The sequence below is a fragment of the Hypanus sabinus genome, chromosome 27 (assembly GCF_030144855.1).
Source record: "Hypanus sabinus isolate sHypSab1 chromosome 27, sHypSab1.hap1, whole genome shotgun sequence".
Lineage (NCBI taxonomy): Eukaryota > Metazoa > Chordata > Chondrichthyes > Myliobatiformes > Dasyatidae > Hypanus > Hypanus sabinus.
This window is the reverse complement of record NC_082732.1, coordinates 21,425,382-21,450,757: the sequence shown is the minus strand read 5'-3', so window position 1 is coordinate 21,450,757 and position 25,376 is coordinate 21,425,382. Positions and strand designations below refer to the sequence as shown.

At 45.4% G+C, this 25,376-nt stretch overlaps 1 protein-coding gene across 1 annotated transcript; it reads right to left on the bottom strand.

Moving 5' to 3' along the window:
• Positions 1–306: 306 nt before the first annotated feature.
• On the bottom strand, positions 307–24,552 carry efhd2 (EF-hand domain family, member D2). Its single transcript, XM_059951880.1, has 4 exons — positions 24,183–24,552; positions 6,947–7,094; positions 5,741–5,875; positions 307–3,951 (listed from the first exon to the last, which is right to left on the bottom strand). Exons 1-4 carry the CDS (start codon positions 24,473–24,475, stop codon positions 3,820–3,822), a joined length of 708 nt encoding a protein of 235 aa, XP_059807863.1. The 5' UTR covers positions 24,476–24,552; the 3' UTR covers positions 307–3,819.
• Positions 24,553–25,376: the final 824 nt, after the last annotated feature.

Below are 25,376 nucleotides of genomic sequence, written 5' to 3'. Positions count from 1 at the left end.
CTGTTCTGTAGATTTGCTGAGTATGCCCGCAGGAAAAAGAATCTCAGGGTTGTATGTGGTGACGTGTATACCATGATAATAGATCTTACTTTGATAACGTGGCAATGAGTAAGGCAAACTGGAAAGCAGTGGCTCCATTTTTGGGGTAAGAGACATGGAAAACTGATGAGTAAGGATGTTTCAAGCAGTAGCAAGCTTTATCCCAATTGGCTAGAGTTTTCAACGTTTGGCCCTTTGTCATTAGTGGCAAGTGATGTCACACTCTATACCTTTAATTAGACCAAGCAAAGAATACAAAGAGCCATCAAAACTTAAGATGCATTTATTAGACATATGTATAATTAGATTTATTTTTGTAAGAAAATCAAAAATAGTTTCTTTCACACAACTTATTTCCTCAATTGAAGCTTCAGACAGCAACATTACAGAGTTATAGAAAATAGGTAAATTTTTCAGTAAACACAATGTACCAAATAATGGCATCAGCATTATGTAAAATCCATGCAGATTCATTGGTGCTGGAGTAAGTGAGCTACAAGTTCTTGCCTTTTACCAAGCCCGGCCCCCACCTCCCAGGAATGATGTTGCCGACTCCCCATTTCCCATTTATTCTCCTACGCCCCATGGTTGCTCTGGGAGGGGGCCAGTTCTTTGGCAGAACACAGGCACAATTGCACAGACTACACAAATGGATTCTTAGAGAATACACAGATACACCAGAGGCAGACAGACAGTCAGACATGGCACACATAGAGAGCCCACTCCCCACCCCCATTATGTTCTAGGTGCATTGAAAGCAAATTGCATGGAGCCAAAGGAAGATTCTCAATGCACCTTAATGTCATGCTAAATAAATCCCACACTATGACTCCAGCTTAAAGCTGAGTGACTCTCAACCGTGGACACATGGCCGATTCGGTGCCTTTAAAACTAGAACAATCATCACAGGCACAAGTATTTGGCACGACAGTGTTTGACACAACAATTTTAACAACACAATCAACAGACAGAGTAAAGATTCAGCCCAAAATTAGCCATGCAATGGAATGTGAGAGCTGTTTAAATAAAACAGTGGGGCATAAACCAGTCCCAATTGTTTTAAGTCCCCACAACGATGGAAGTTATGGCCATTAGTTCACACTGTTGAACCAACAGTCCTAACCCCCCCAGAGGTCATAACATGCCACTTTTCCACTGCTCAGCTAAACAATGGAGGAATTATAGTTGAGGTTACCTGATGTTCACAGCAAGGGTTATTGGCTAACGTTCAGGAGCAAGAACCCTGGTACTCTGCTCCTAACCAGTGGTAGAGCAACTGAGACAGTGTCACCAACAGTGCAGGTGGCATCAGCCAGTTGTAGACTAGGGAATGTGCAGATGCTCCCCTGCTCCAAGCCCAGAAAGAGGCAGAACCAGCTGGCCAGGGATCACCTTTAATTTTTCAGTATTTTGGGTGCAAACCTTGTCTGGCAAAGCATTATACCCAAATGTTAACACATCATTTATTGCAGAAGCTCTTGAATCTATTACAAAGGCCCAGACTTTTTGCTTCAGATTGCCAGCATTTGATTACATTTTGTTTCATTTGCTTCCCTGGTAGACGTGGGACAGTTTCCTGAGCTGGTTCACAAAAACAAAATACTTCAAAAGTGCACCCTTGAGCAAACAGACGTTTGCGAAGAGTTATGTCAAGGGTATTTTCAGTATTCCAAATTCCAGGGTGACGGTAACTAGGAATGTTGAACATTAAATGCTTTTCCTTCAGCAGTCTCAATCATTACTTGAATGTTTATTGGTTAGTGGGATAGTTTAGACTTTGTGCAATCTTTCCTGGCCAATACTTAAGCACACGTTTCTTCATAAAAGGCACTTCTAGTGTGTTACGTTTTTTTTTAAATGAACATTTCCAGGATTTTTGCAACAAACTTATTGGAACACCTTTGATTCACAGTAACTGAATTGGACTCTCAAGGAACCGGATATGTGGCTAATTGGCCTCTTTCTGTTACCATGACAACAGAGTTCCACCTGCCCCAGTTGGGCTGAAGGCAGGTGATTGGGAAGCCAATACTGAAGGCTGTCACCTCCTCTTGGTCCAGCTGCAGGAGCAGCATCGGGCCCAAAGGTCAGCACACGGGGGTCATGAGGAAGAGAACACCAAGTGTTTGCTTAGTTTCAAACCAGAGAATCAGAGTCAGGATGCTGCAGAGATGAGGATCATGGAAGAACTGAAATGCTCCCAATATTGCTCAGAACTTGGAAGGAAGACATGATACAGATTACAAGTTGCCCGGATCAATGGTGTTTCTATATTGCAAAGTGGTACTTTAAGGGGTCAGTAATAACTTAGAACAGTAGAGACCCTCTTCCACTGCACCCTCCAAGACCCTGCTTAGCAGTTCAGAACATCTGTATAACATGCATAGGAGATACACATAGTTAATCCTTGCATTAAGCGTTGCTCCTTCAGGGGACTGATTCTGAAATTATTGTAAATCAGTCAGAAACATGGCTTGATACAACTGCTCCGGGTGCCTCTCACAGTTGGGCGTCTGAAGGAAGCAGAGTATGGCTTTCTCACATGGGCAGCTCATCCAAGATGGCATTAAAGTGGCGTGCTCAGGTCAGCACTATGAATTTGCCTTCACAAACTCTCTGGAACGCAAGAATGGTTATCTGACTCCACAGGAAACGTGACAATTTAACATGTAAATATGCTACCAATTTCTGATGATTCAGTGTCAGGAGGTAAAAAATATATTTTGCTGTGAACAATTTAAAGCACTAAACTTACTAACTCAGAGTTTATTAGGGCAGGAATAGATGCGCACAGGAATTGGTACCATATAGATGCAATTAAGACACGTTCACATTAGGAAACGGACAAGCATAAAAAAATAGGGTTGCTCAACCTATTGGATAGAATTAAAATCACGTATTAAGGGAATGCCATCTTAAAGTAGAACAGAAATAGAGACCCCCATTTGATTGAGGAGGTAGAAGTCAGGCATTGTTTCAAATAGTAAATCTCTGAAGGTATTTTTTTTAATTTAAAAAAAGGGCCATCTTAAAAACAAGCCTCATAAAAGCTGCATGTTCCCAATGATTTGTACTTAACCCCTTACTGTTTTGCAGGAGGCACCCAATTAAAATCATGGCAGCCACGTGCCTATTGCAGAAACTGATTCCGAGAGGAGGCCACAATTCTGACCGACCTTTTCCTACACAGCGCTGACATGATCAGAGACGAGACAGTGGGGACCTCCATCACCACCACATTGGTGAGTCTGACTACATTCTCAATCATGTGCAGACACAGCAGGAAAAGGGTATCTTAGACAATGAGGCCAAAGGCCCTTTTAGAAAGGTCAACAGTGCACTGACCAGGAGCTTCATCCAAGTTCCCTGCAGTAGCTCCATTACAAGAACTTTGATTACAGAGCTAGAACAGAGCAATGGGATAGGACCCTCAAACAATGAATGTACATCAAAGAAGCAAAATGCATTTGGTCAGAATTGGCTTGAACAACATCAACCATTCCCTCACCTAATCTGCTCATTCCCAAAGGCTTCTGTTGTCACAAGAGGCAGAGTCTGGTGTTGAGATCACAGGATGAGGATATGCCTGGAGACGAGGCAGGCAGTTCCGTCTATCCAAATTGGATACTGTGGTTAGCATTATCTCAGGAGTATCCGAAGCCCATCCACACCCTTTCCCTTATTCTTTAAAGCAAAGTACAGTCCATCACCTGGGCCAAGACTGGGATTAGAAGCCAGATCTTCCGACCTGCACCCAGGAGTTTCGGCAGAAAGCTGGCTTTACTTAAATGCTGACTGCAGCTCCTTGAAGGCAGCTCTCTTCTGTTTCCTTTCCTCAGCCTGTTTCTTCTTTTCCTCCTGCTCTTCCTTGATCTCCTGTTCAAATCGGTTTGCATCATTGATTGCCTGAAGCTGCGAAGATAATACGTGTATTGTTACCATGTTATCAAGACAGTGATTATACTTCATTAGGAGTTTGAAGAGATTTGGAACATCAACAAAAACACTCAAAACTTCTACAGGTGTACCGTGGAGAGCATTCTGACAGGCTGCATCACTGTCTGGTATGGGGGGGGGGGGGTGCTACTACACAGGACTGGAAGCTGCAACAGAGAGTCGTAAATTTAGTCAGCTCCACCTTGGGTACTAAATAGCCTACAAAGTACTCAGGACATCTTCAAGGAGCAGCATCTCAGAAAGGCAGCGTCCATTATTAAAGACCCCCAGAACCCAAGGCATGCCCTTTTCTCACTGTTACCATCATGTAGGAGGTACAGGAGCCTGAAGGCACACACTCAGCGATTCAGGAACAGCTTCTTCCCCTCTACCATCTGATTCCTAAATGGACATTGAACCCATAAACACCATTTTTGTAATGTATATTATTTCTGTTTTTGCACGATTTTTAATCTATTCAATATATGTATACTGTAATTGATTTATTTTCTTCTATATTATGTATTGCATTGAACTGCTGCTGCTAAGTTAACAAATTTCATGACACATGCCAGTGATAATAAACCTGATTCTGATCTAAACACTGAACACAGAGCCCTGATGTCATCTAAGAACATTACTGACCAGCGATCTGTGTTCGGGATCAGTGATCTATGTTTATCATTCTGCGACAGTCCCTCACAATATACCTCAAATTCCATTTTCCCCCATTTGGTTCAGGTGGGTTTTCTCTGTCACCGAGTCTGTATCAGTCAGCACAATAGAGAAACTCTATTTCAACTCTTCATGGACTTTACAGATCAGAAATGGAAAATAGTCACTAATGAATAAAGGAATTCAGGAGAAATCTCCTTACCTAGAGTGGTTGGGGTGTGGAGCATTTTATTATATCTCGTGAACGAGGAGAGAAGTAATAACATTTTAAAATAAGTTGGAGAAATTATTCATTGGCTAAGAATTCTGGTTTGGAACTTCCAGTAAGACAGTGGCAAGCTTGGTCTCAGTGGCCTCTCTGGGTCCAATAAATGGTGCAAATTTTTGTCCTTGAAACATTTTTCTTGTGAATTGACATTCTCAAAATACCGCAAGTCCAGTTCATTAGTGAGACCGACGGTGGAGAAGCTGCAAGGACCAGGCCTTCAAGCTGCAGCTTCGCCTGTCACAACTACCCAGGAGCAGGGGTACCGAAGACAGTGTGGGAGAGACAGAAGCACAGTGGGCACCCTGGAATCTATGCTCAGCTGAGGGCTGGCTTCCGAAGGCCGGCTGTCCCGTTGGTGCTGCTCTTCACCGTTCACTCCCCGGAAGACAAGCCGGATTGCCTTCATCTGCGGCTGACCTAAAGTGAGATGAGAAACTGTTGCGTGCTTGTCCTTGCAGAAACATGGCTCCAGGACAACATCCCATGTTCCATCAAGCTCCAGGCCGTGCACGAATTTTATTTTGTGACTGTATGTGCTATTGTGACTCTATGTGAGACTCCAGGTACTGTGTTTTGCACCTCGGCCCCAGAGGAATGATGTTTTGTTTAGCTGTATACCAAAGTATGGTTGAACAACAATCAAGCTTGAACTTTAAGAATACATGGCGCCACAATCATTGGCACAACCCGCAGAGCAATAACCTGCTTCTTTGCCGTAGTTACAATGCAATTCAGTGCAAGTCCTGAAACTAAAACAGCAAGCGACCCCAACACAGGCAGAACTCAAGTCAATATAGAAACAAAGCTGCGAGTGACACTTACTTTGGCTTCAAAGAAGGTTTTGGCTCCTTTCACTCCCTCTGTTGAGACATCGATTTCAGACAACTGGGCAAGAACATGCAAACCACTGTCTTCAGCCAACTCTCCTGCAGCAGCCTTACGGAAAATTAGCAGGAACTGAAAGGCAAGGGAGGGGTAACAGTGTCAGGGAGATCAGCTATTAGACATGAATGGACACAAAGCAAAGTAACAATAATACCATCCACAAGGAGGAGCCAAGGTTTAGTGGGTTCTTGAGATCTCATGAGATAGACAGGGAAATTAGCAGTTACCTGGCTTTCCTCATTCCCACATCACGTTACAACCTACCGTTTCCTGCTAGGATTCCGATGTGAACACCTTATGAACCAATCCCCAGTTTGCCTGATGAGCAGCTTTTCCTCAATTCAAAAATGATTTAAATAAAATTGTGCAGTTTTTGTTCAAATTTGTTATTTAAATTATTGGGGATTAAAAAACATTCTGATAAATTAAGCTGCGGTACACATGGGATGTAGTATCTGAAGCAACCAGCAGAGGGTGCCAGCAGCATAGACATCACAACCCTTCTTCAGGCTCCAGGAATTCTATTGCCTTGATTTCTTTTCTGAAACTCACTCCAGTCAATGCTGAATCTCTCTGTTGGAGATTCGACATCCCTGTTAACGTGTGTTGTTCAGCAGAACACGCTAACTCCACCAACTAATGAACGTTTACCTTAGACCCATGAATCCAGCAACCACTGACCAACTAACTGATTAACGGCGGGGGGGTGGGGGGGGCAGAACTTCACAGTAACTGGGGCTGGTAAACTGTATACTAGCCAATCCAGACAAGGATAGCACCCACCATTCCAAGATAAGTGACATCAACTATTCCTCTAACCAACACTCGGACACTACAAAACTTCTAGCCCAGTAACTATGATCAAGCTGAAGAAATAATATAATATCTATGGAGCACTTTTCATACAGATGATGTAGTTCAAAGTACTTCACCATAGGATAAAGTGCAAACATTAAAGTAACATATATAAAAATAAACATGAAAATAAAAGTCAAAAATGTTAGTTTAAAGCAAGCGGATCACAGTGCATTCGAACACTACAAATCACAAGGGAGTACTGACACGTTCTGTAATTTACATTTCATTTTATTTGTTTTTGAACATTTTTCTCTGCAGTTCTAAGTAACTATCAAAATACATTACCTCACGGAAGCTGAGCTTGCCGTCAAAGTCCTCATCAACCTCCTTGATCATGTTCTTCAACCCAAGATGCGTCTGAGGAGCCTCCAGCTTCTCCATCATCAGTTTCAGCTCCATCAGGTCGATGAAACCATCCTTCCCGGCGTCGTACCTGTCGCAGACAAACCAGGTCACAAACTGTCAGAGGGCCAGGGTGGAAATGTTGAGCGAGGGGCCGCACAGGACCCTGGAAAGAGGACGGAGAGGGGTGAACAGAGTGGGGGGGGGGGGGGGTAGGGTTGGCCTTGCAGAGGCTGGAGTAAGCTTCCTGGATTTGATGGTCAGTCATGGAATATAAAAGCCACACTCCGGGTGCCCTGTCCAATATCCATTCCCAACCAGCAATGCAGAAAACAATTAAAAGTTGCCATTAGATTGCAGAAGGGGGAAACCTGAAATTAAAGGAAATAATGGAGCATTCACATCTCATGCTGCACCCATGCAGGGAAAAGTTATCATTTCAGATCTGCAAGGCCAATTTTCGCCAATTCCTAATTGCCGGTGAGAAGCTGGTGGTGAACTATATTCTAGTACTGCTGCAATCCTTATGAAGGAACGACTGGCGACATTTCCAAACCAGCACTTGACCACGACATACAGATTCCGACTGCACTCTGTCCCCGTCCTTGGCGGTAGAAGTTACAGGTTTGGGAGGTACTTTAGGGATGGTCTGGGTGAGTAATGGTAGTTTATTCTGTTAATGAGAGAGACTGATGTTGGGAACGGAGGCAATGCCAATCAGACAGGCTGCGTTTCCCTGGACAGAGCCAACGTCAGTTCAATTGCAGCTTTCATCCAGGCGAGTGGAAAGCATTCCATCCAGCTTCAGACTTGCATCTAATAAATGATGAAAAGGCTTGAGGTGTCAGGAGACAAGTCACTCATCTGGCCCAGTCTTTGCAACACAACTTTTACGTAGTTGGCCTAGATTCAAGCCCCAGAATGGTGTCAGTGGGACCCTGGTGATGATAATGTCACTGAATGAAAAAGGTTTGTTTCTTATTGGTTTTTACTTTTTGGCACTTCTGAAGCATGAACACTTGATGCTTCTCCAGCCCTTGCCTGACTATGTCGCGGACTGCTACATTTCCTGCCGAGTTGGAATTGAATCTGAGCATGGTGCCGTCAGTGAAAATCCCCATGGATGGAGGGAGGGTCATTGACGAAGCAGCTGAAGAGGGAAGGATTGGGGACATTGTACTGATGAACCTCTGCACTGATGTCCTGTGGCTGGGATGAATGAGCTCCAACAAGGGCAATCTTCCCTTGTACTCGGTACTGGAGTACATTCTCCTGTTACCACCATTGACTTCAATTTTGCCTGGCCTCTTTGCTGTTACATTCAGACAAATGCTTCCTTAGTGCTACCAGAATTCAACTTTCTGGGGCAAAGCTTATGATGGTTTGGAGTCAAGTAGTCCTGGTGAAATCCAAGTGAGCAGGTTATTGGAGACTAAGCACTAACTGATGGCACTGCCAGCCGCATCTTCCATTATTGTGCCATTAAAGAGTAGGCAGACACAATTCATAGAATCACACAGACAAGAAATAGGACCTTCGGCCCAGATGGTCTACACTAACCAATTTGAGCTAGTCCCATTTGCCCACGTTTGGTCCATGTCCCTCTAGTCCAGGGGATTCCCAACATTCCAAATGCCAAGAACCAATACCATTAAACAAGGGTTCCATGGACCCCAGGTTGAGAACCCCTGCTCCAGTCCAAATCTTTTCTATCCAAGTACTTGTCTAAGTACCTTTCAAATATTAGTAATGTACCCTTCCTCCAGCAGCTCACTCCATATCATGACCACCCTCTGGGTGAAATGGTGCCACTCAGGCTCCTATTGAACCTGCACCCTCATCTTAAACCTAAGCCCTTTAGTTTTTGATTCCCAATCCTGGGAAAGGACTGTATTAACCCTATCTATACATGTGCATGTTGCTGTCCAAAATTGGCTGCCTCATTCCTTTCAAGAGTAACCACACTGATTTTAAGTTGATTGGTTTGTTCCAAGGTGGGGGCAGTTACTATATAAATGAAAAATTCTTTCAGCAGTCAGGGATGTGAGTGTAACAACCATGTTTATCCCCCGTTCTTCCATTTCAGCCACCAATATAGACTCCTTCCTAGGGTTCAGCTCTAGTCACTCTACCATCTCAGATACCTGGGTCCAGACAAGTGCCACTCCAAAAGCGAGGAATCACACTAAAGTCACTCCTCTTCTGGGGCTCCTTGGGCAGTTACATTTTGTAGTCAGAGAGCTAGACGGGAGTGTGGAGGCCACCAGCCAGTGACAAAAGTGGTCTCTCCTAGCCCATCTGTTGAGGACAGAAATGGGCTTGGCCATTACTGCAGCCCTCTGGACTACATCGTTCAGCTGCTGAGAACCTTCAGTCGGGAAGTGTCGATACACTCGGGAGCTCACACACACACACACACTTACCCCGAACAAACACTGACACATCATAAAGTTCGTGGCAAAAAAAAACATTTGTCCCATCAAATCACAGTCTATCCCCTTTCACCCCACCCCTCCATAAACCCTGAACATATAGAATAACCATGCATTTTTAATAAAAACAATGTACTTCAGTTTGCAGATAATTTAAAGGAAAAATATATATACACTAATACTGCCTCTGTAAATCATACTACACAGTACAAAAACAATAGCCAGAGGCTCTATTTCTTGCATACGTTTGTCAAGTTAGGACAGCCTTCCTCTGCCAGAGAAACAGTGTAGTACAGACACACCCCACCCCGGGAGACCGCACCCTTTCCGTACCATTTCTACGTACACATCCCAGGGCTATCCGGCTCTCTGCACATATCAGCGCCCAGGCACAACACGGCTAACCTCTGTGCTACTCCCGACTAAACAGGTTCCACAACACACAGCCTCGTGAAGACACAAATCGCACTGAATTGTAGTCTGTGTGAGCACCGATCTGAGCAAACTGTGCTCGTGATGAACTGCTGTGTCAACCTACACTCAACTGGGAAGGGGGAAAGAATTCAAAGACATTTCTGTTTGCTTGGAGTTTCCATATACTGAAGATGCAAATGGGAACAAGGCTCAGACTTCTCCAGGAAGACAGGGAGGGAGAGGCTTATTGCTTCCTACCAAACTCTGTTGCAATGCCTGTTCCATAACGGACACCAGAAGGTGGAGAGGGAGTCACTGCCCAGTCACCTTGTCCACAACCTGCCTGGCCATCCTGGCAGCTGAGAAGCTGATGACCATTGGGTGTGGACAAGGTGGCTGTGCAGTTGACTCCCTCTCCACAAACCCACAGCATAGACCTGGATAGCTGCAATATGATCTAAAGCACACAGGCCCGGGGTGAGCGGCCACACTAGGGGGAGTTGTTAAACGAGTGGAGACCATCATCACAGGACTGCGAGAGTGTGAAGGAGCCAGAGGGTGGGACAGAGAAGACAGACAGAGGCAGACTTGATGTTAGAAACAGATTTTTTCTTCCAAATCTCTCAAGCCAGGCAGTGTCTTTGCAAAGAGAAACAATTAGCACCCCAAGCACGAGAGCCTTCAGCAGAATAAGTTCAACACCTTCAGCCACTCTGAGATCCATGATCCCTGCAGTGTAACAGCTGTTTCCTTGCCCCTCCTCCAACGAGAGCTCACAATTGCTGCCTCCTACATTAGGGAAACTAAGCACAGATTGTCTGACCGCAGTGCAGAACACCTGCATTCAGTGTATACGTGATGCTCGTCACGGTAATTCTCCACACCCCTCCTCAGCTGAAATGCCTGAGCGTGATCTCCTGCATTGTCACAAGGTCAAGCTTCCATCCACCGCCTGGGTATGGGGCAGTCTTCCAGCACTGACCAGCTCGCAGCTCCGCCACCTTGCTGGGGCTGAGGGTTCCAACAGTTATAACCTCACCAATTTTCACCTTCCTAATCTTCATGACTGTACCCAGAACACAGACGATGACCAGTTCCAATCTGGGAGGAAGCTGAACAGGGACAAGCCATATCTGTGCTCAGTGTGCAAGAACATTTACTGCAGATCATTTCCCCAGCGCAGGGACAACATGGTTGATCCTGCGTTCAGCATCAGGGCAGGAGAAAGAGAGAAAGAAGCTCGATATGATGTCCCTCAAGGGGAATAGACTGCTGGCTCTCTCAGGTTATGTCCAGGAAACTGATGGAACAGTCATACACAGGACCACCCCCCCCCCCCCCCCACTAAGGGAAAACTCTGAGGAGGAGCACAAGCTTAGTTAACTGGTAGTGAACAGTCATTCTGCTCATTCCAGCCATCACAGAAACCCATGACGTTATCAAGCAACCAGCATCCACTTAGCAGTGAAAGAGGAACTCTGCACCGTTCCTCTTTCCTTGTTGCATCAATTTCTCCTAACGTCAAAATGTGACAGAATTTTAACTCTTCCCTGACGCTGCAAGAAAAGCCTGGCTCAGTCTCTCCAATAGTGACAGCTGCCAAGCTTACTGCCCTGGGAGCAATAACCCAGGCCTTGATAGGAGTGGACCACAACTGATGGTGGGGGGGGGGGGTCCCCAACTCATCAGCACTCTGCCAGAATAGCACTGCGCCTTTAACCGACAAAGGTCCAACCCTGGGATGCCCAGGTTCACGGCAACGCTACGGGATGAGGGATGAGGACCCAGAGCAAATGCCAGGGGAAGTGCAAGTTCAAGCCCCCCGGAGACAGGGTCAACTGCAGACGCTGGAATATGGAGCAGCAGGCGAAATGGTGGAGGAACTCAGCAAGCTGAGGTCCCTTTTCCCTCCAAGGACGCTGCCCGAGTTCCTCGAGCATTTTGTCTGCTTGGCTAAGACGCGCGGCTCCGCTCAACCTTTGCACTGTCGGTCGCTGCTCAGATTGCTGACTGAATCTCACTGCACTTTGAGAACAGTGCACATTACGTGTGCTTTCCCACTCACACTGCTGTTTCCTGTGGCTGGGGAGGGGTGGGGGGCCTGGCTAGGGACGGCTGTACAATCCAAGTGGGTTCGTGAATGAAAAAGCTTCAGCTGCCTCCAAATCTCATCTTTAAAAACAAACTTGCCAAGGTACCAATGACAGCTTCCTGAAGATTACAGTCAAAAAGCACTGCCACTTGTGACACTGAAAACCTAAACAACATCAAATGACTGATGCAACTCGCCAATAACCAGGTTGAAGGATGATGGAATCACAGGCAAAACATTTATCTATCTTGCCAAGGCGTGTCCAGGCGTACAGGAGAGATCTCGCATAGCAGAAATTCCAAACAGTGCACAATACTGTTGTTCTGCAGAAACGTAACCACAGAATCTCTGCACAATGGCTACAGGGAATGAGACTGGAGATTGTCGGTACGAACAGTAAACCTACCCAACTGGCTCTTGGCACTAGAAGCTGAACCTGTTGCAGGAGCTGTTTTAGCCTGCCAGTCTCCTCCTGTTCAGCTGGTCAGCACCGACCCTCTTCGATGGCACAGACTCCAGACAATACCCCAGCCCAGCAGCCGCGGGCCTAGTGCTTCTGGGTTCTGTTTCCCGGCCCACCAGCCATTTCGCATCCAGAAGCATTTTCCCTGTTGACAGCATGAATGGTTGTGCTGAGGAAATGCACGGAGGAGGCAGAGAAACCTTCACTGACCTCCACACAGCTCTGTTTGGGGTGGGGGGGGGGGAGGGCAAAAGAACAAACTTCCACCCCAGATTTCCAGTGGGGGTTAAACAGTCAAGGAGAAATCGCGAAAGACAGGCTGGAGATCTGAGAGTGAGAGTGCGAGGTAACGTAGAGAATCAAGGCAGGTTGAAAGGGAAATCGCCTACCAAGGCCAATTCGGTTAGGCCTTGTGATGGCCTAGCTGACTGGCTCTCACCATTTGGGCCAACCCTGCCGTGCGCTTCCTACTTTCACAGAGGAGGAGAAATAAAAATATGGTCCAAATCATCTTGACCCGTTTCCCTCCTGCTTTCAGAAGGTGAGGGAATTGCTGAACACAACTCACAGGTGTCCCTAAGTCAGTAACTCACTATGGTGCTCTCCTGCTGATAAAGCTGGTACGAGACATCAACATGGGACCCACTGTCAGGACGTTCCCCATCCCCACCCCCATATTCCCATGAATATTTTGTGTGCCTCCTACAGATCCCTCACTCACAGGACACTTTGCTGGCAGCCAGTGCAGTCCTTCGGATTATTGTGGGTTGATGCAGATGAAGTACACCTGGTCAAAGTCCTTCAACTGAGCGTCTCACTCTGTCTAAAGCGATAGGCTGCTCGGTTTATGACGTTCATTTTAATAACTGGTTTATATCCACGCCTACGTGCAGCAAAGCAGCCCACATACTCTGCTCCCAGCCTTGCAAACTTAATGTATGCGAATAAAATTTTAAACAAGTCGGTCTGCAATTGCTCAGCTTGTGCGTCATTGGTATAAAATCTACAATAAGTAGAAAGGTTGTCACTAATGGATTCATTAGCAAATTGAGTCTATAAACAAATACTCATCTTTGCAATATACTCTCCGGCCCATTAATCAATTTCATACTCATTTTTTTATTCCCAAATCGCTGAAACAATTCCATTAAATGGTATTCCATCCAATACCTGTCGGAGGTCAGTATACGATACGAGCTGTGTAGTCCTCATTGCCGTCAAGGATTTCAGGTCTGTCAAACACAATTAAGCTTTAACAAGCCCATGTTGCATTTCCTTCCTTAACCCAGATTTATTACAAATCTGGATGAATTCAGCTTGGATTGTCTCTGTTTCCCCAGCACAGCATTGGTCTGCAGTTCTGGAGATGTCCATCTTTCCTGTAGGTAACTCAATCCCATTTGGATCAGCACAACTGTCTGATCTACTGCCAATGCATTTATTGCATCCACTTTCTTTTATCGGGTATTAGTTCGGCCATGCTCTCTGCCTTTTGCCCCCCCCCCAATCAGCCACACCCATCCTTTGACTATCATTTTACAATTGTAGTGCTTAACAAAGGCTTTTCAGTTCCGTTTTTAATGTTAACCACTTCGTCCTTCTCATTCCCCTTTTTCTAAAGATCTTGTATTTCCTATATTCATCTTTGTTCCCCATTTCGCAACTCTCACAAGTCTTGCTTCTCAATCTCATTTTAAACTAAAATCCTTTGTCATTAAAGGAGTTCTGGGTTTGAAATCCCTTTCAATCTTTCTTTTTTTTTTCTCTGAAATGCATTAACTCTGTACCCAACTCACTTGTTCAGTAACTGTACACTACCCATCGTTATTCCAGTCTCCCTGGGTAACTCCCCAAAGATCCCTCTCCTCCATTTTAGGTACCTTTACGCAAGAATGTACGAAATAACATTTGATCTATATTCTCCAAATGCTCCCCTACTGTCACTTCCCAGATCTACATCCAGAGAGAAAAAGAGACAACTAGCTCAAGGACAATAGTAACATTGCAGGAATGTTTGCTCTTTCCTTATTCCATTTTTCCCATTAATCTCTTATTTCCCCTCCCCCCCACTGCATATTTGCCCCATTGACTACACACCTTGCCTCTCCGTTCTCACCCTGCCTAATTAATCTCCAACCCGGCTTGTTAAACTGCCATGTTGTCAGCGGTCCCAGCCCAGTTGAGAGGGCAGCTCCTGAACAACAGTTAATCAATCAATGTGTTCTTACTCCCACTTGTAAACAGGATTAGAGATAATCTAGATATAGGTATGAGCTCATGTTCTCTCATTTCCCTCTGGCAAACTTCAGAATTTCTTAACTGCAAGATCTTAACATTCCTGTTACTGATTCCTACTGAATTTCTGACTGTTTCTCTGCTCTCCCACCCTGAAACGTTCACCCCTCACCAACAAGTGTCTCTCCTCCCACTGAGAACAACACGTTCACTCCCTCTCACTCAGACATTCAACTTATCTTCATCTTTGTCCAAATCAAGAGACGGCAGAAAAAAAAAATCCCTTCTCGAGTTTACAGGTAAAACTGATCAAGAAATACTCAAATACCATGCAATTAAACCACTTCCAGAGGTTATTTTTAAAACATCTTTTCCAGGTTCTCTATCGATTGTCGGGAAGAGAGTCATATTGGCTCCTCACTCAAGCATCCCTTCATTCTTCTGGAAGCATTGATTCAGACCAGGTTGTTAGTGAGATGATACCAAAATTTTTTTGGTCAATTATCCCCTTCAGCTTGCCGTTTGATTGCATTTGTTACAGTAATAGCCAGGAGATCCATTTTATTTAGATGGAAAGATTCTAATCCCCCTTATACATTTCAATGATTTTCCCAAACTATTACATGTTTAAACTTAGAAAAAATTAGGAATGGCACTATTGCCCCTTCGGTTAAACTAAAGCAACTTGGAAGCTATTTATTCAACATTTGCATATGAGGCAAGCTGACTTTTTCTGAATCCTTCTCAATAACTTTTTGCTTGTGTATAGAGGTGCGGAGTTAATGACAAATAATGATTTTAACTGATGAAACATGGCAGTCCAGCTTTTGTTTTGTTTTTATTTTGTTTTTTTTAAAGTTTAGAGGGGCTTTTTTTTTCCTCTTGTAAAAAATTTTTATTTGAATCTTTTTCATGTTTAGTTACTAAGAGATTGGGAGGCTTAGATTGCACATGTTACTCGGAGTCTGTTTCTGTATACGTTAACCGTTACTAATCTAACATTGTCATGGTTATGTTTATCTACTCGCTGTAAAAAAGATTGAGAAAGAAATTTATTATTTTCAGATATAATTAGAGGTGAGAGTAGATATCAGACTACTGGAAAATGACGCTGGGGAGGTAGTATTGGGGGACAAAGTAATGGCGGATGACCATTAACAATTTTGTGTCATTCTTTGCTGTGGAAGGCACCAGCAATGCTTGGAAAGCTGAAAGATTTGAAGGTAGACTACAGCTAGTTGAACTGAGGAGGCATTAATAGTGCAACCATGAGGGAAATCTGCAGATGCTGGAAATTCAGGCAACACACACAAAACGCTGGTGGAACGCAGCAGGCCAGGCAGCATCTATAGGGAGAAGTACAGTCGACGTTTCGAGCCGAGACAAGAATCACTAGAGTCATTAGATTCTGGAATGGTTCTAAAGGACTGGAAAATTGCAAATGTCACTCCACTCTAAGAAGAGAGGGAGGCAAAAGAATGGAAATTATAGGCCACTTGACCTGACTTCCGTGACTGGGAAAATGTTGGAGTCCATTATTAAGGGTGAGGTTTCAAGGCACACAATAAAACAGGCCATAGTGAACAGGGTTTCTTGAAGGGTAAATCTTGCCTTATTTTTTGGAATTCTTTGAGGAAACAACAGGCAGGTCTGTCAAACCAGAGTCAGTGGACATTGCTTGCTTGGATTTTCAGATTTTTGACAAAGTACCGCAAATGAGGCTGCTATACAAGATCAGAGCCCATGGCATTACAGGGAATAAAGTTCGGCTGACTGGGAGGAGGCGGAAAAGAGTGGGAGGAAAAAGGGGGGCTTTTCTGGTTGGCTGTTGGCGACTCGTGGTGTTCTGTAGCGATTAGTGATGGGGCCGCTTCATTTTACATTATATGTCAATGATTCAGATGATGGAATTGATTGCTTTGTGGCCATGTTTGTGGATGACATGAAGAAAGATGGAAGGCAGGTCGTGTTGAGGAAGCAGGAAATCTGCAGAAGAATTTAGAGACATAGAAAGCCTACAGTACAATACAGGGCCTTCAGCCCACAAAGCTGTGCCAAACATGTCCTTAATATAGAAATTACCTAGGGTTACACATAGCCCTCTACTTCTCTAAGTTCATGTACCTATCCAGGAGTCTGTTAACAGACCATATCGTATCCACCTCCACCACCGTTGCTGGCAGCCCATTCCACGCACTCACAACTCTGTGTAAAAAAAAAGCTTACTCCCGACATCTCCTCTGTACCTACTTCCAAGCACCTTAAAACTGTCCTCTCGTGTTAGCCATTTCAGCCCTGGAAAAAGGCTTCTGACCATCCACACGGTCGATGCCTATCATCTAATACATCTCAATCGGGTCACCTCTCATTCTCTGTTGCTCCAAAGAGAAAAGGCTGAGTTCACTCAACCTATTCTCATAAGGCATGCTCCCCAATCCAGGCAACATCCTTGTAAATCTCCTCTGCACCCTTTCTATGAGAATATCCTTCCTGTAGTGAGGCAACCAGAACTGAGCACAGTACTCCAAGTGGGGTCTGACCAGGGTCCTATATTGCTGCAACATTACCTCTCGGCTCCTAAACTCAATCCCATTTGGATGAGGAGAATGGGCAAAAAAATGGCAGATGTAATAGAGTGTTGGGAGATGTATGGTCTTGCACTTTGCTAGAAGGAACAAAGGAGTGCCCTATTTTATAAGAGGAGAAAACCCAGAAATCAGATGCAAAGGGACTTTGGAGTCCTTGTGCAGGATCCCTAAGGATCAACTTGCAAGTTGAATCCATGGTAAGGAAAGTAAATGGAATGTTAGCTTTTGTTTTGAGAGGACCAGAATAAAGAAACAAGGATATCATGCTGAGGCATCCTGAGGATGTAACACAATTCATTTCAGGAATGAAAGGGTTAAAAAAATGAGGAGCATTTGATGGCTTTGGGCCTGTACTCATAGGAGTTTAGAAAATGAGGAAGAGGGAGAATCTTACTGAAGCCTATCAAATATTCAAAGGCCTAGAAAGATTGTTTGCTGTGGTGGGTGAGTCTTAGATCAGAGGGCACAGCCTCGGTATAGAGGGACATCCCTTTAGAACAGAGATGAGGGGGGACATCTTTCACCAGAGGGTGGTGAATGTGTGCAAATCATTGCCACAGATGGCTGAGTGGGATCAAGTGATGGGGTGTATTTAAAGTGGAAGTTCATAGGTTCTTGATTAGTAAGGACATCAATGGTTATGGAGGGAAGGCAGGAGAATGGGGTTGAGAGGGATGATAAATTGGCCATAATGGAATGGCGTTGCAGACATGATGGGCTGAATGGCCTAATTAGCTCCCATGTCTAACAGTCTTATGATTGTATGAAAAAAGACGAGGTATACTCAGCTATAGAAGAGATTTACAGGAAAAGAGAAAACAATAACCTTCCTTTGTTGGGTAGATACAGCAAAGTTCTCACTTGTTTAAGAGTCTAGATTGAGATACCAGTCCCACTGAAGAACTCAGATGGAATTTCTCCGAGGTAGAGGCAATAATGAGAAATTGAGTGTGTGCTTGAGACCCATTGTGGAGCCATAGAGTTAAACTACACAGAAGCAGACCCCTTGTCCCACTGAAGCCAACAAGCACATGTCTACACTCCACCCATTTCATGCCTCCCACATTCCCAATTTCCCCCCAGATTCTACCACACACTTGAACAATAGAGCAATTGACAGTGGCTGTGTAACTATCAAACTGCACAGCAGTGGGCTGAGAGGGGAAACCAGAGGAACCAGGGAGCCCATGGGGAGAACATGCAAACTCCTCAAGACGACATTGGATTGGACCCACGTTCACAATGCTCAGTGGAAGCTACTCCAAGGAAGGAATGAAAAGCACCCTTATAGAGACAGTGAACATGGGGAGAAATCTGATGAAGATGGAGCCAGTGAACAACGCAACCAAAGGTGACATCCTTCAAACAGCTCACAAAAATCACTTCTTCCTTTACTACTATTTCTTCTTCCCAGTATGATTCAGCTACTATTGGAGCCTGAGATCTACAGTTTCGAGGGAGTTCAGAGAGGTTTATAGCAGCAAGGGGTCTGGAGGTCACAAAGCCTGGAGACAATGAATGACTTCATCTCTCACTTGACTTTAATCAAAGAAGATTAAAATCAATGAGAATGGAAGGCCAGTAGATGTTCCTGCCATTGACCAGTCTCACTCGCCCCATTGCTCACTGCTCCCCAAGGAAGGTGCCTGTATTCAAATCGGTCTCACTCTCACGCATTGCTCCCAGAGGAAGGTGTCTGCGTTCGATCAGCGTCGCGCTTGATGCCAGAGAATGGTGCCGGAGGCTTGGGTCCTGGACAAGATGGATTGGATTCTGTAGCTCTCATTACAATGTGATTCTGGTCACTCCTTTCTCTGTTGCTATTTTGTGCGGCCCTGATAGGGGTGGACTGGCTCTGCGGCCTGCAGTCAGCAAATGATAGTGCCAGACTGAACTGAACTGAGCTGAAATTGAACATTCCTGGTTTGTGGTTTGATGTCCTATGTTCTCACTCTTTGTTGCCGCTTGTGTGATTTGTTTTTTGTCTACTCATTGGGGGTTTGGTGTTTTTCTTCCATGGCTTGGTTTGTTTCATGGCTGTCTGTGGGGAAGACCAGCCTCAGGGCTGTATATTGCAAGCATACTTTGAATCTAGAATCTTTTAAAGAGTTCAAATGGAAGACAAACAGCAAGGACAGGACTAAATGGCTCCGCACTCCCAGGAAGAGCAAAGGCGATTTGAAAAGTAGAACGCTCAACAGCTTCTTTGCAAACATTTAACCAGTTACTACGTGGGTTCTACTAACATCAGAGACACTCTTCAGAGCTACTGAATACAGAGATTCAAAGAATTTCCCCTTCCATTCAAGGAATTAAAGTGTGTGATTCAGATGCCAACATGCTATGAACACAGCCTGGCCCAGCTATGAAACACCACCAAACACAATTCAGGTTCCTGTGGCTCTGTAAATGGGTGCATTCCCTGGTACAGAATGGAGTTGCTATCCTGTAAAGGTCTTCCAACGCAAGTCAATCTGGCTTCACTCTGCACTTCCAATTCTTGCAATCCTTACGCTTCAGGTCATTATCACTTAGTTACTGCTTGTGCTCAAGATAGTCAGGCTAGGGAGGCTGCATGCTTCTAAAAGGTAAAAAACTATCTAGTGCTTTCCCAGTGTATATGACAAAAACTCTTCTCGGGCTTCTATCCAGGCACAAGTATTGATTATAACTGACGTTTCAATGACAAACTCTAAAGAAGATGGTGAAGTTTGTCATTGAAATGGTTATAATTGATACCTGGAAGCCCGAGAAAAATTTATTCCAAAAGGTACATTACTAAGCTGAAAACATCATCTTGCTTGTTTTCTACAATGAGCCCAAGAACTTGGAAGAACTGAGGAAGTAGGAGGTGGTGGTATGATTAATCTTGCATCCTGCTTGCTTTATCTACAGAATGTTAAAAGCAGAGACTAGTCAGTGGCAATGCCCAACCCGATGATGCATTATGCAGTTGAGTATTTCATTATTGGCATTAAAGTGGACAGGGAGCTAAGGGAACCCAACACCTATCTGCCACAAAGAATCTGACAGACAGCGGGAATTCTTAGAGAAGTGCACCATTGAAAGGAAGTTGATTGTCTGCAAACCCTTAAAAAGACAAAATGCAAGTGAATGAGCAAGTACACAGTCTACATGAAACTGTCACTAACGAGACGTGCAGTACCAGTTGCAAGCATTGGTTCACTTGAGTTCTGAGTCCTCTAGGGGAGGGGACAATTTAATCAAAGAGTAAACATTTGCCCGATCCAAGTTCACTTCCTTCAAAGATGCACTGGGTTAATATCAGGCAGTGGGAGCTCAAAATTTTAAAGAGGCTGTTGAATGGTCTCAGTTTGCAGTAACTGCAAATTGCCACGCCATTTGAGGGAACTGTCATATTAGTGTGGAGATGTTAAACGTTCCTCATAGAGTGACTCCCTGGACAGAAATGCTGAGTTGCTCAAACAGAGGTGAGGCAACGTCTGAACCCGAGTCTTAACTTAGTACAGAACTCTACTCGCTCAATTGGCCAATCCTGACTTTGAATCATCATACAAGTTGATTAAAGTTGCTTAAAAAAAACACCTTTATTTTAGAAAGCAGAAAATCACAAGACCACCAAATATAGACTTTTAAAGCTGTTCATTAGAATAGACACAGATGACTTCACTTGTGGATGTGACCAGAACAAGGAGCCAGAAACTTAAAGTAGTCTCAGAAAAGTTAACAGAAAGTCCAAGCAGAACTTCTGCACCCAGGCAATGTGGAACTCATGAATGCATGGATTAGTTATTGTCGTTATTTATCTCATCAAGAGTAGAGATAAATAAATGAGATAGAAATGGAAATAGACATTGATAGACTGATTTGTGAGGGATATGGCTTATGTGGAGCTGAAGAGAGACAAGTGCAACTTTACTGGCCCAAAGTCCATTAGTAACATGCAAGTCTCTATTTAGAAGATACAACTACACAAGTTAGAATCTGGAGCAAAAAACAATCTGCTGGAGAAACTCAATAGATTGAACAGCATCTGTGAGGCAGGGTGAGAAGAAAAGAACAGTCAATATTTTGGGTTGAAATATTGACAATTCCTCCTTCTCCCTCCCATATGGAGGACCCCAAGTTTCTCCAACAAACTGAACACTGAAACCAAGTATTCCCAGCTGTTCAGAATCTGACTGTGACGTGGTATCCAATGGGAGCTAAAGTGAGTGTGTTCCCCTCCCCCCAAGTGAAAGGTTTACTTGCCAAAAGTGTTTACTACTGAAGAAAATAATTACTGAAGAAAAGAAGTGATTAGGCCAAACCCAGAGTATTGTGCGCAATTTCGATTGCCACCATTTGAAGGATCCAATTTCTCTGGAGAGCCTGCAAAGCAATATGGCGTCTCCATTTCGAGGAAAGCCTGGGAGATTGGCTTTGTTTTCCTCGAATGCGGAGCGGGACCTTGAAGCCCTACAAAACCGAGGGCAAAGCCAGCATATACAGTGGTCAATTTGTCACCATGGCACAGGTATCCACAACCAGAGGGTGCAAGCTTAAGTTTGGAGTGGACAGCAGGAAGTATTTTTCACCTAGAAGACGATTGGAGTTTGAAATGCTCTGGCTGAGAGGATGCTGGAGGGAGGGACTCTCAAAAAGTTTAACACAAGCACTTAAAATAGTCAAAGCCAAGAGGGCCCGGACTAAATACTGCCAAATAGCATTAGTATAAATGGGTACTCGATGGCTGGCATTCCGGGATGGGCCGAAAGGTCTGTGTTGTAATACTCCACAAGTTAGTCAAACCTCTAGAGCTCTTAACTCTTTCTCTCTCTCTCTAGACACTGTCCTACCTGCTGGATATTTCTGTTTTTATTTCAGCATTGTACTTGGTTTATGAGGGACCTTTCTAATGTTTTACCCGAGTCTCAAGCAAGGCGTAGTTTCATTCTCATCTGCAACGCTGTAGGGTAATTCAAGCCAATCTCAGGATCAACAGAAACGTTGCCAGGTTAAATATCACGAGCAGGCGCAATGCATTCTTCCCTTCCCTTCACTCCAAAGCACTCCCTCCTGAACAACGTTCCCTCTCCAGTACCGCCATCCCTCATTTCAGCCTTCACGCAAACTCCCCTCTCCACATGCCGCCATCTCTATCCTGCACCTGTTCTTCCATGGTCAGTCACCCTGTGTCACTTCAGGGCTCCGTACCTCACCGCTCTCAGACCACCACCATTTCCCCAGGATATTCTTTTCAGCTTGGAAATGGTTTATGGGTTCATTTTGCAATGGAACGTAGCCTGCGAAACCCACTCTTCTCTCTCACTGCAGAGAGTGTTCCCCCCACCCCAGAACACCGAACGCGTGTGTGAAATTGCATCAGACAAGAGCTCCCGGGGGCAGGCTGGAGCAGGTACAGTACTCCGACATGTCTAAAGTCGTCACTGCATTCTGTAAAAATACCCAGATGCATCAAAACCTCATTTCCCCCACCCAGTTTCACAAGATGCACATTCTGAACATTAGCCTGGGCGGAGGACGTCCATTTCACAGCCCCGGTTTCTGTAACTCACGCTGCTCAGAAATGAGTTTCTCACAACCACGGGGCAGCTTGGAGTCTTTAGCACATCACAATCAGCACTGCGATCTGCCAGAGCTGGAAGACTCCTTTTCCAGCTCAGTCTGGTGCCTCGACAATCTGTAGATCAGACATCAAGTCGCCCACCTCTGCATCACTGAACTTATTCAGCCTTAAATGACGACTGGGCTACAAAGCAAACATACCCCGTTTCTCCCACCCAGCCAGTGCTGAGGCATCTTGAACAACCGCATGAGTAAGCCGATGGGGAATTTGCTTGTACTTTTCATGTCCGTGTGGTATTTCCCCCACCACCTCGTACCGTACTGAACTGTCAGCCTCGATAACTTCCTTAGCCTCAAACCGCAGGCTTCACAAGCTAAGTGTATTACCACTTCTAAACCAAGGCCAACTACACTCTTGCCCACAGTGCAGCGGTTATTTCACTCTGGCATGCTTGGGTTTTAAAATATCGGATCCAGACACGGCCCAACTTTGCAAGGGTACAATCGTCCACGGTCCAAAAGGAGACAAACGTGGAGACGCCTTACAAGAGTAGATTTTGCTAAAGGAAATCCCTCAAGGCGGCAGCACAAATTAGTTTACACTAAATCATGAACATAATTGGGGCAAAGTCCTCCCAGTTTCTAGGACAGCGGATTACTTTTATACGTCTGCTGCTGAAATTTCACAGTTCGATCTAACCCACAATCTGCCGTTCTTTAAGTCTAAATAATTTTTGTTCCCCGCCCTCCCTCCCAGAATTAAAGTCGGAGGACCTGTTGAGTACTGGGACCCAGAAGTGACCAGACCCAGCAGCGGCGTTTTTAAACTCAAACCACCAACACTAGAAAAGGTCGATTCTTTCAGGGGATCAGAGGTTATGAAGCTTTGACCGAGGCAGGTTTGTATAATTAATGATTTACTAACGCAAATGAATGCTCAGACCTAATTTTAGTTGGGAGGGCATCAGTCACAAGTTAACATTGCAGGATCCGCGGCAGGCAAATCAAAAATTAGGCGAGAATTATTCACGCACCCTGAAGGCTGAGGGTGTTATTGTCCCAAGAGGGGGCTCAGCAGAATAGGCGCGTGTTACCGGGGATAGAGCGTAATTTCATTAAACTGGTATTTACCAGGGACGGTTGCTGGTAATTACAGGTAAACACAATAAACTTCAGTAAACCCGGCATCCACAAGGAATTCGGCGGGGGGAATACCTAGAAATAGCGGTATGAAAGGAGGGAGGGATCTTCAGATCAATGGCTATATTCATAGAGAGGGAGGGGCGGGCTTCCCTATATAGAGGGGATCCGGAGCAGGGAGCCTCGGAAACCTGGATCCTACCAGGGAATACACCCCGCCCCGCCCCGGCGCCCTCGATCCCTGGCCGGGTTCCCACTCACTCACCGCCGGAACATGACCTCCATGTCTCGGATCTGCTTGCGGGAGAACTCCTTGAACTCGGTGTACGGGTTGAAGACCCGCAAGCTGCGCTGCTGCGGCTCCGCCGACCCCTCGTTCAGCTCCCCGCGGCGGGCCAGCTTGGCCGACAGTTCATTGTCCGCTGCCGCGGTGGGCGGCTTCTCCTGCGCCGCCGCCGCCGCCACCTGCTCGGGCTCGGGCTCGGGCTCCGCCTCCCCCGGGCCGTCCTCGATGTCCAGGCGCCGCTGCAGTTTCGAGGCCAGCTCGTCCGTGGCCATGCCGCCGATCGCCGGGAACTCCGCGCACTCTGCCCACCGGAGCCGGACTGCGGATCGGCCCCGCGCCGGGCGCCGCCCCCTCTCTCGGCCCCGCCCCAATCCGCCGACGCCTATTCGCGGAAGCCTCGCCCACACCTTTAGCCCCTCCCCTCCCCTCCCCTCCGGAGACCCGCCCCTTACAGATACACGGGAAGCAAATTCGGCCACCAGCAGGTCGCCAGGCTGGTGACCGTAAGGAAATAATGCCTGGGGAAATCACAGCCTTGAGTGACAGAACTGGCTGCCCATGGCGAGCTACCCCCGATATTTCCTTCCATTCAAACCAATGGGAACGATTTGTTTTTGTTTGCAAACGCTCAAAAGACTTTGCATAGATGTTATCAAACATTAAACACTGGGTGCAGAAGTTGCTTGGCAGAGCACAGCGCGGTATATTTGGTGACAGTTCGAGATAAGTACCAGAGGCTCGATTGGTAAGTTTGCAGATGATTGTAAAGTTGATTGTGAGAAGAAAAATGGAGGCTGCTTAAAGGAGCCAAAGATGAGCTTGATAGGGAATGCAATCTGGAGAGGTGTTAAGACATGTAGTTGAAGGGGGGGGGGGGAAGCAAACAAAGGAAGGGAATACGTGATAAACTGCAGGACAAACACGAGGAAATCTGCAGATGCTGAAAATTCAGACAACAATACACAGAAAATGCTGGTAGAACACAGCAGGCCAGGCAGCATCTGTAGGGAGAAGCGCTGTCGACATTTCGGGCTGAGACCCTTCGTCAGGATATAGGAACTACAGAAAATCTAGTAGTGCATGTCCCCAGATCACTTAAGATACATTGATTGAAAAGGCATATAAAACAGTTGACTTTACAGGCTGAGGTATGGAATACAAGGATTGTATGAA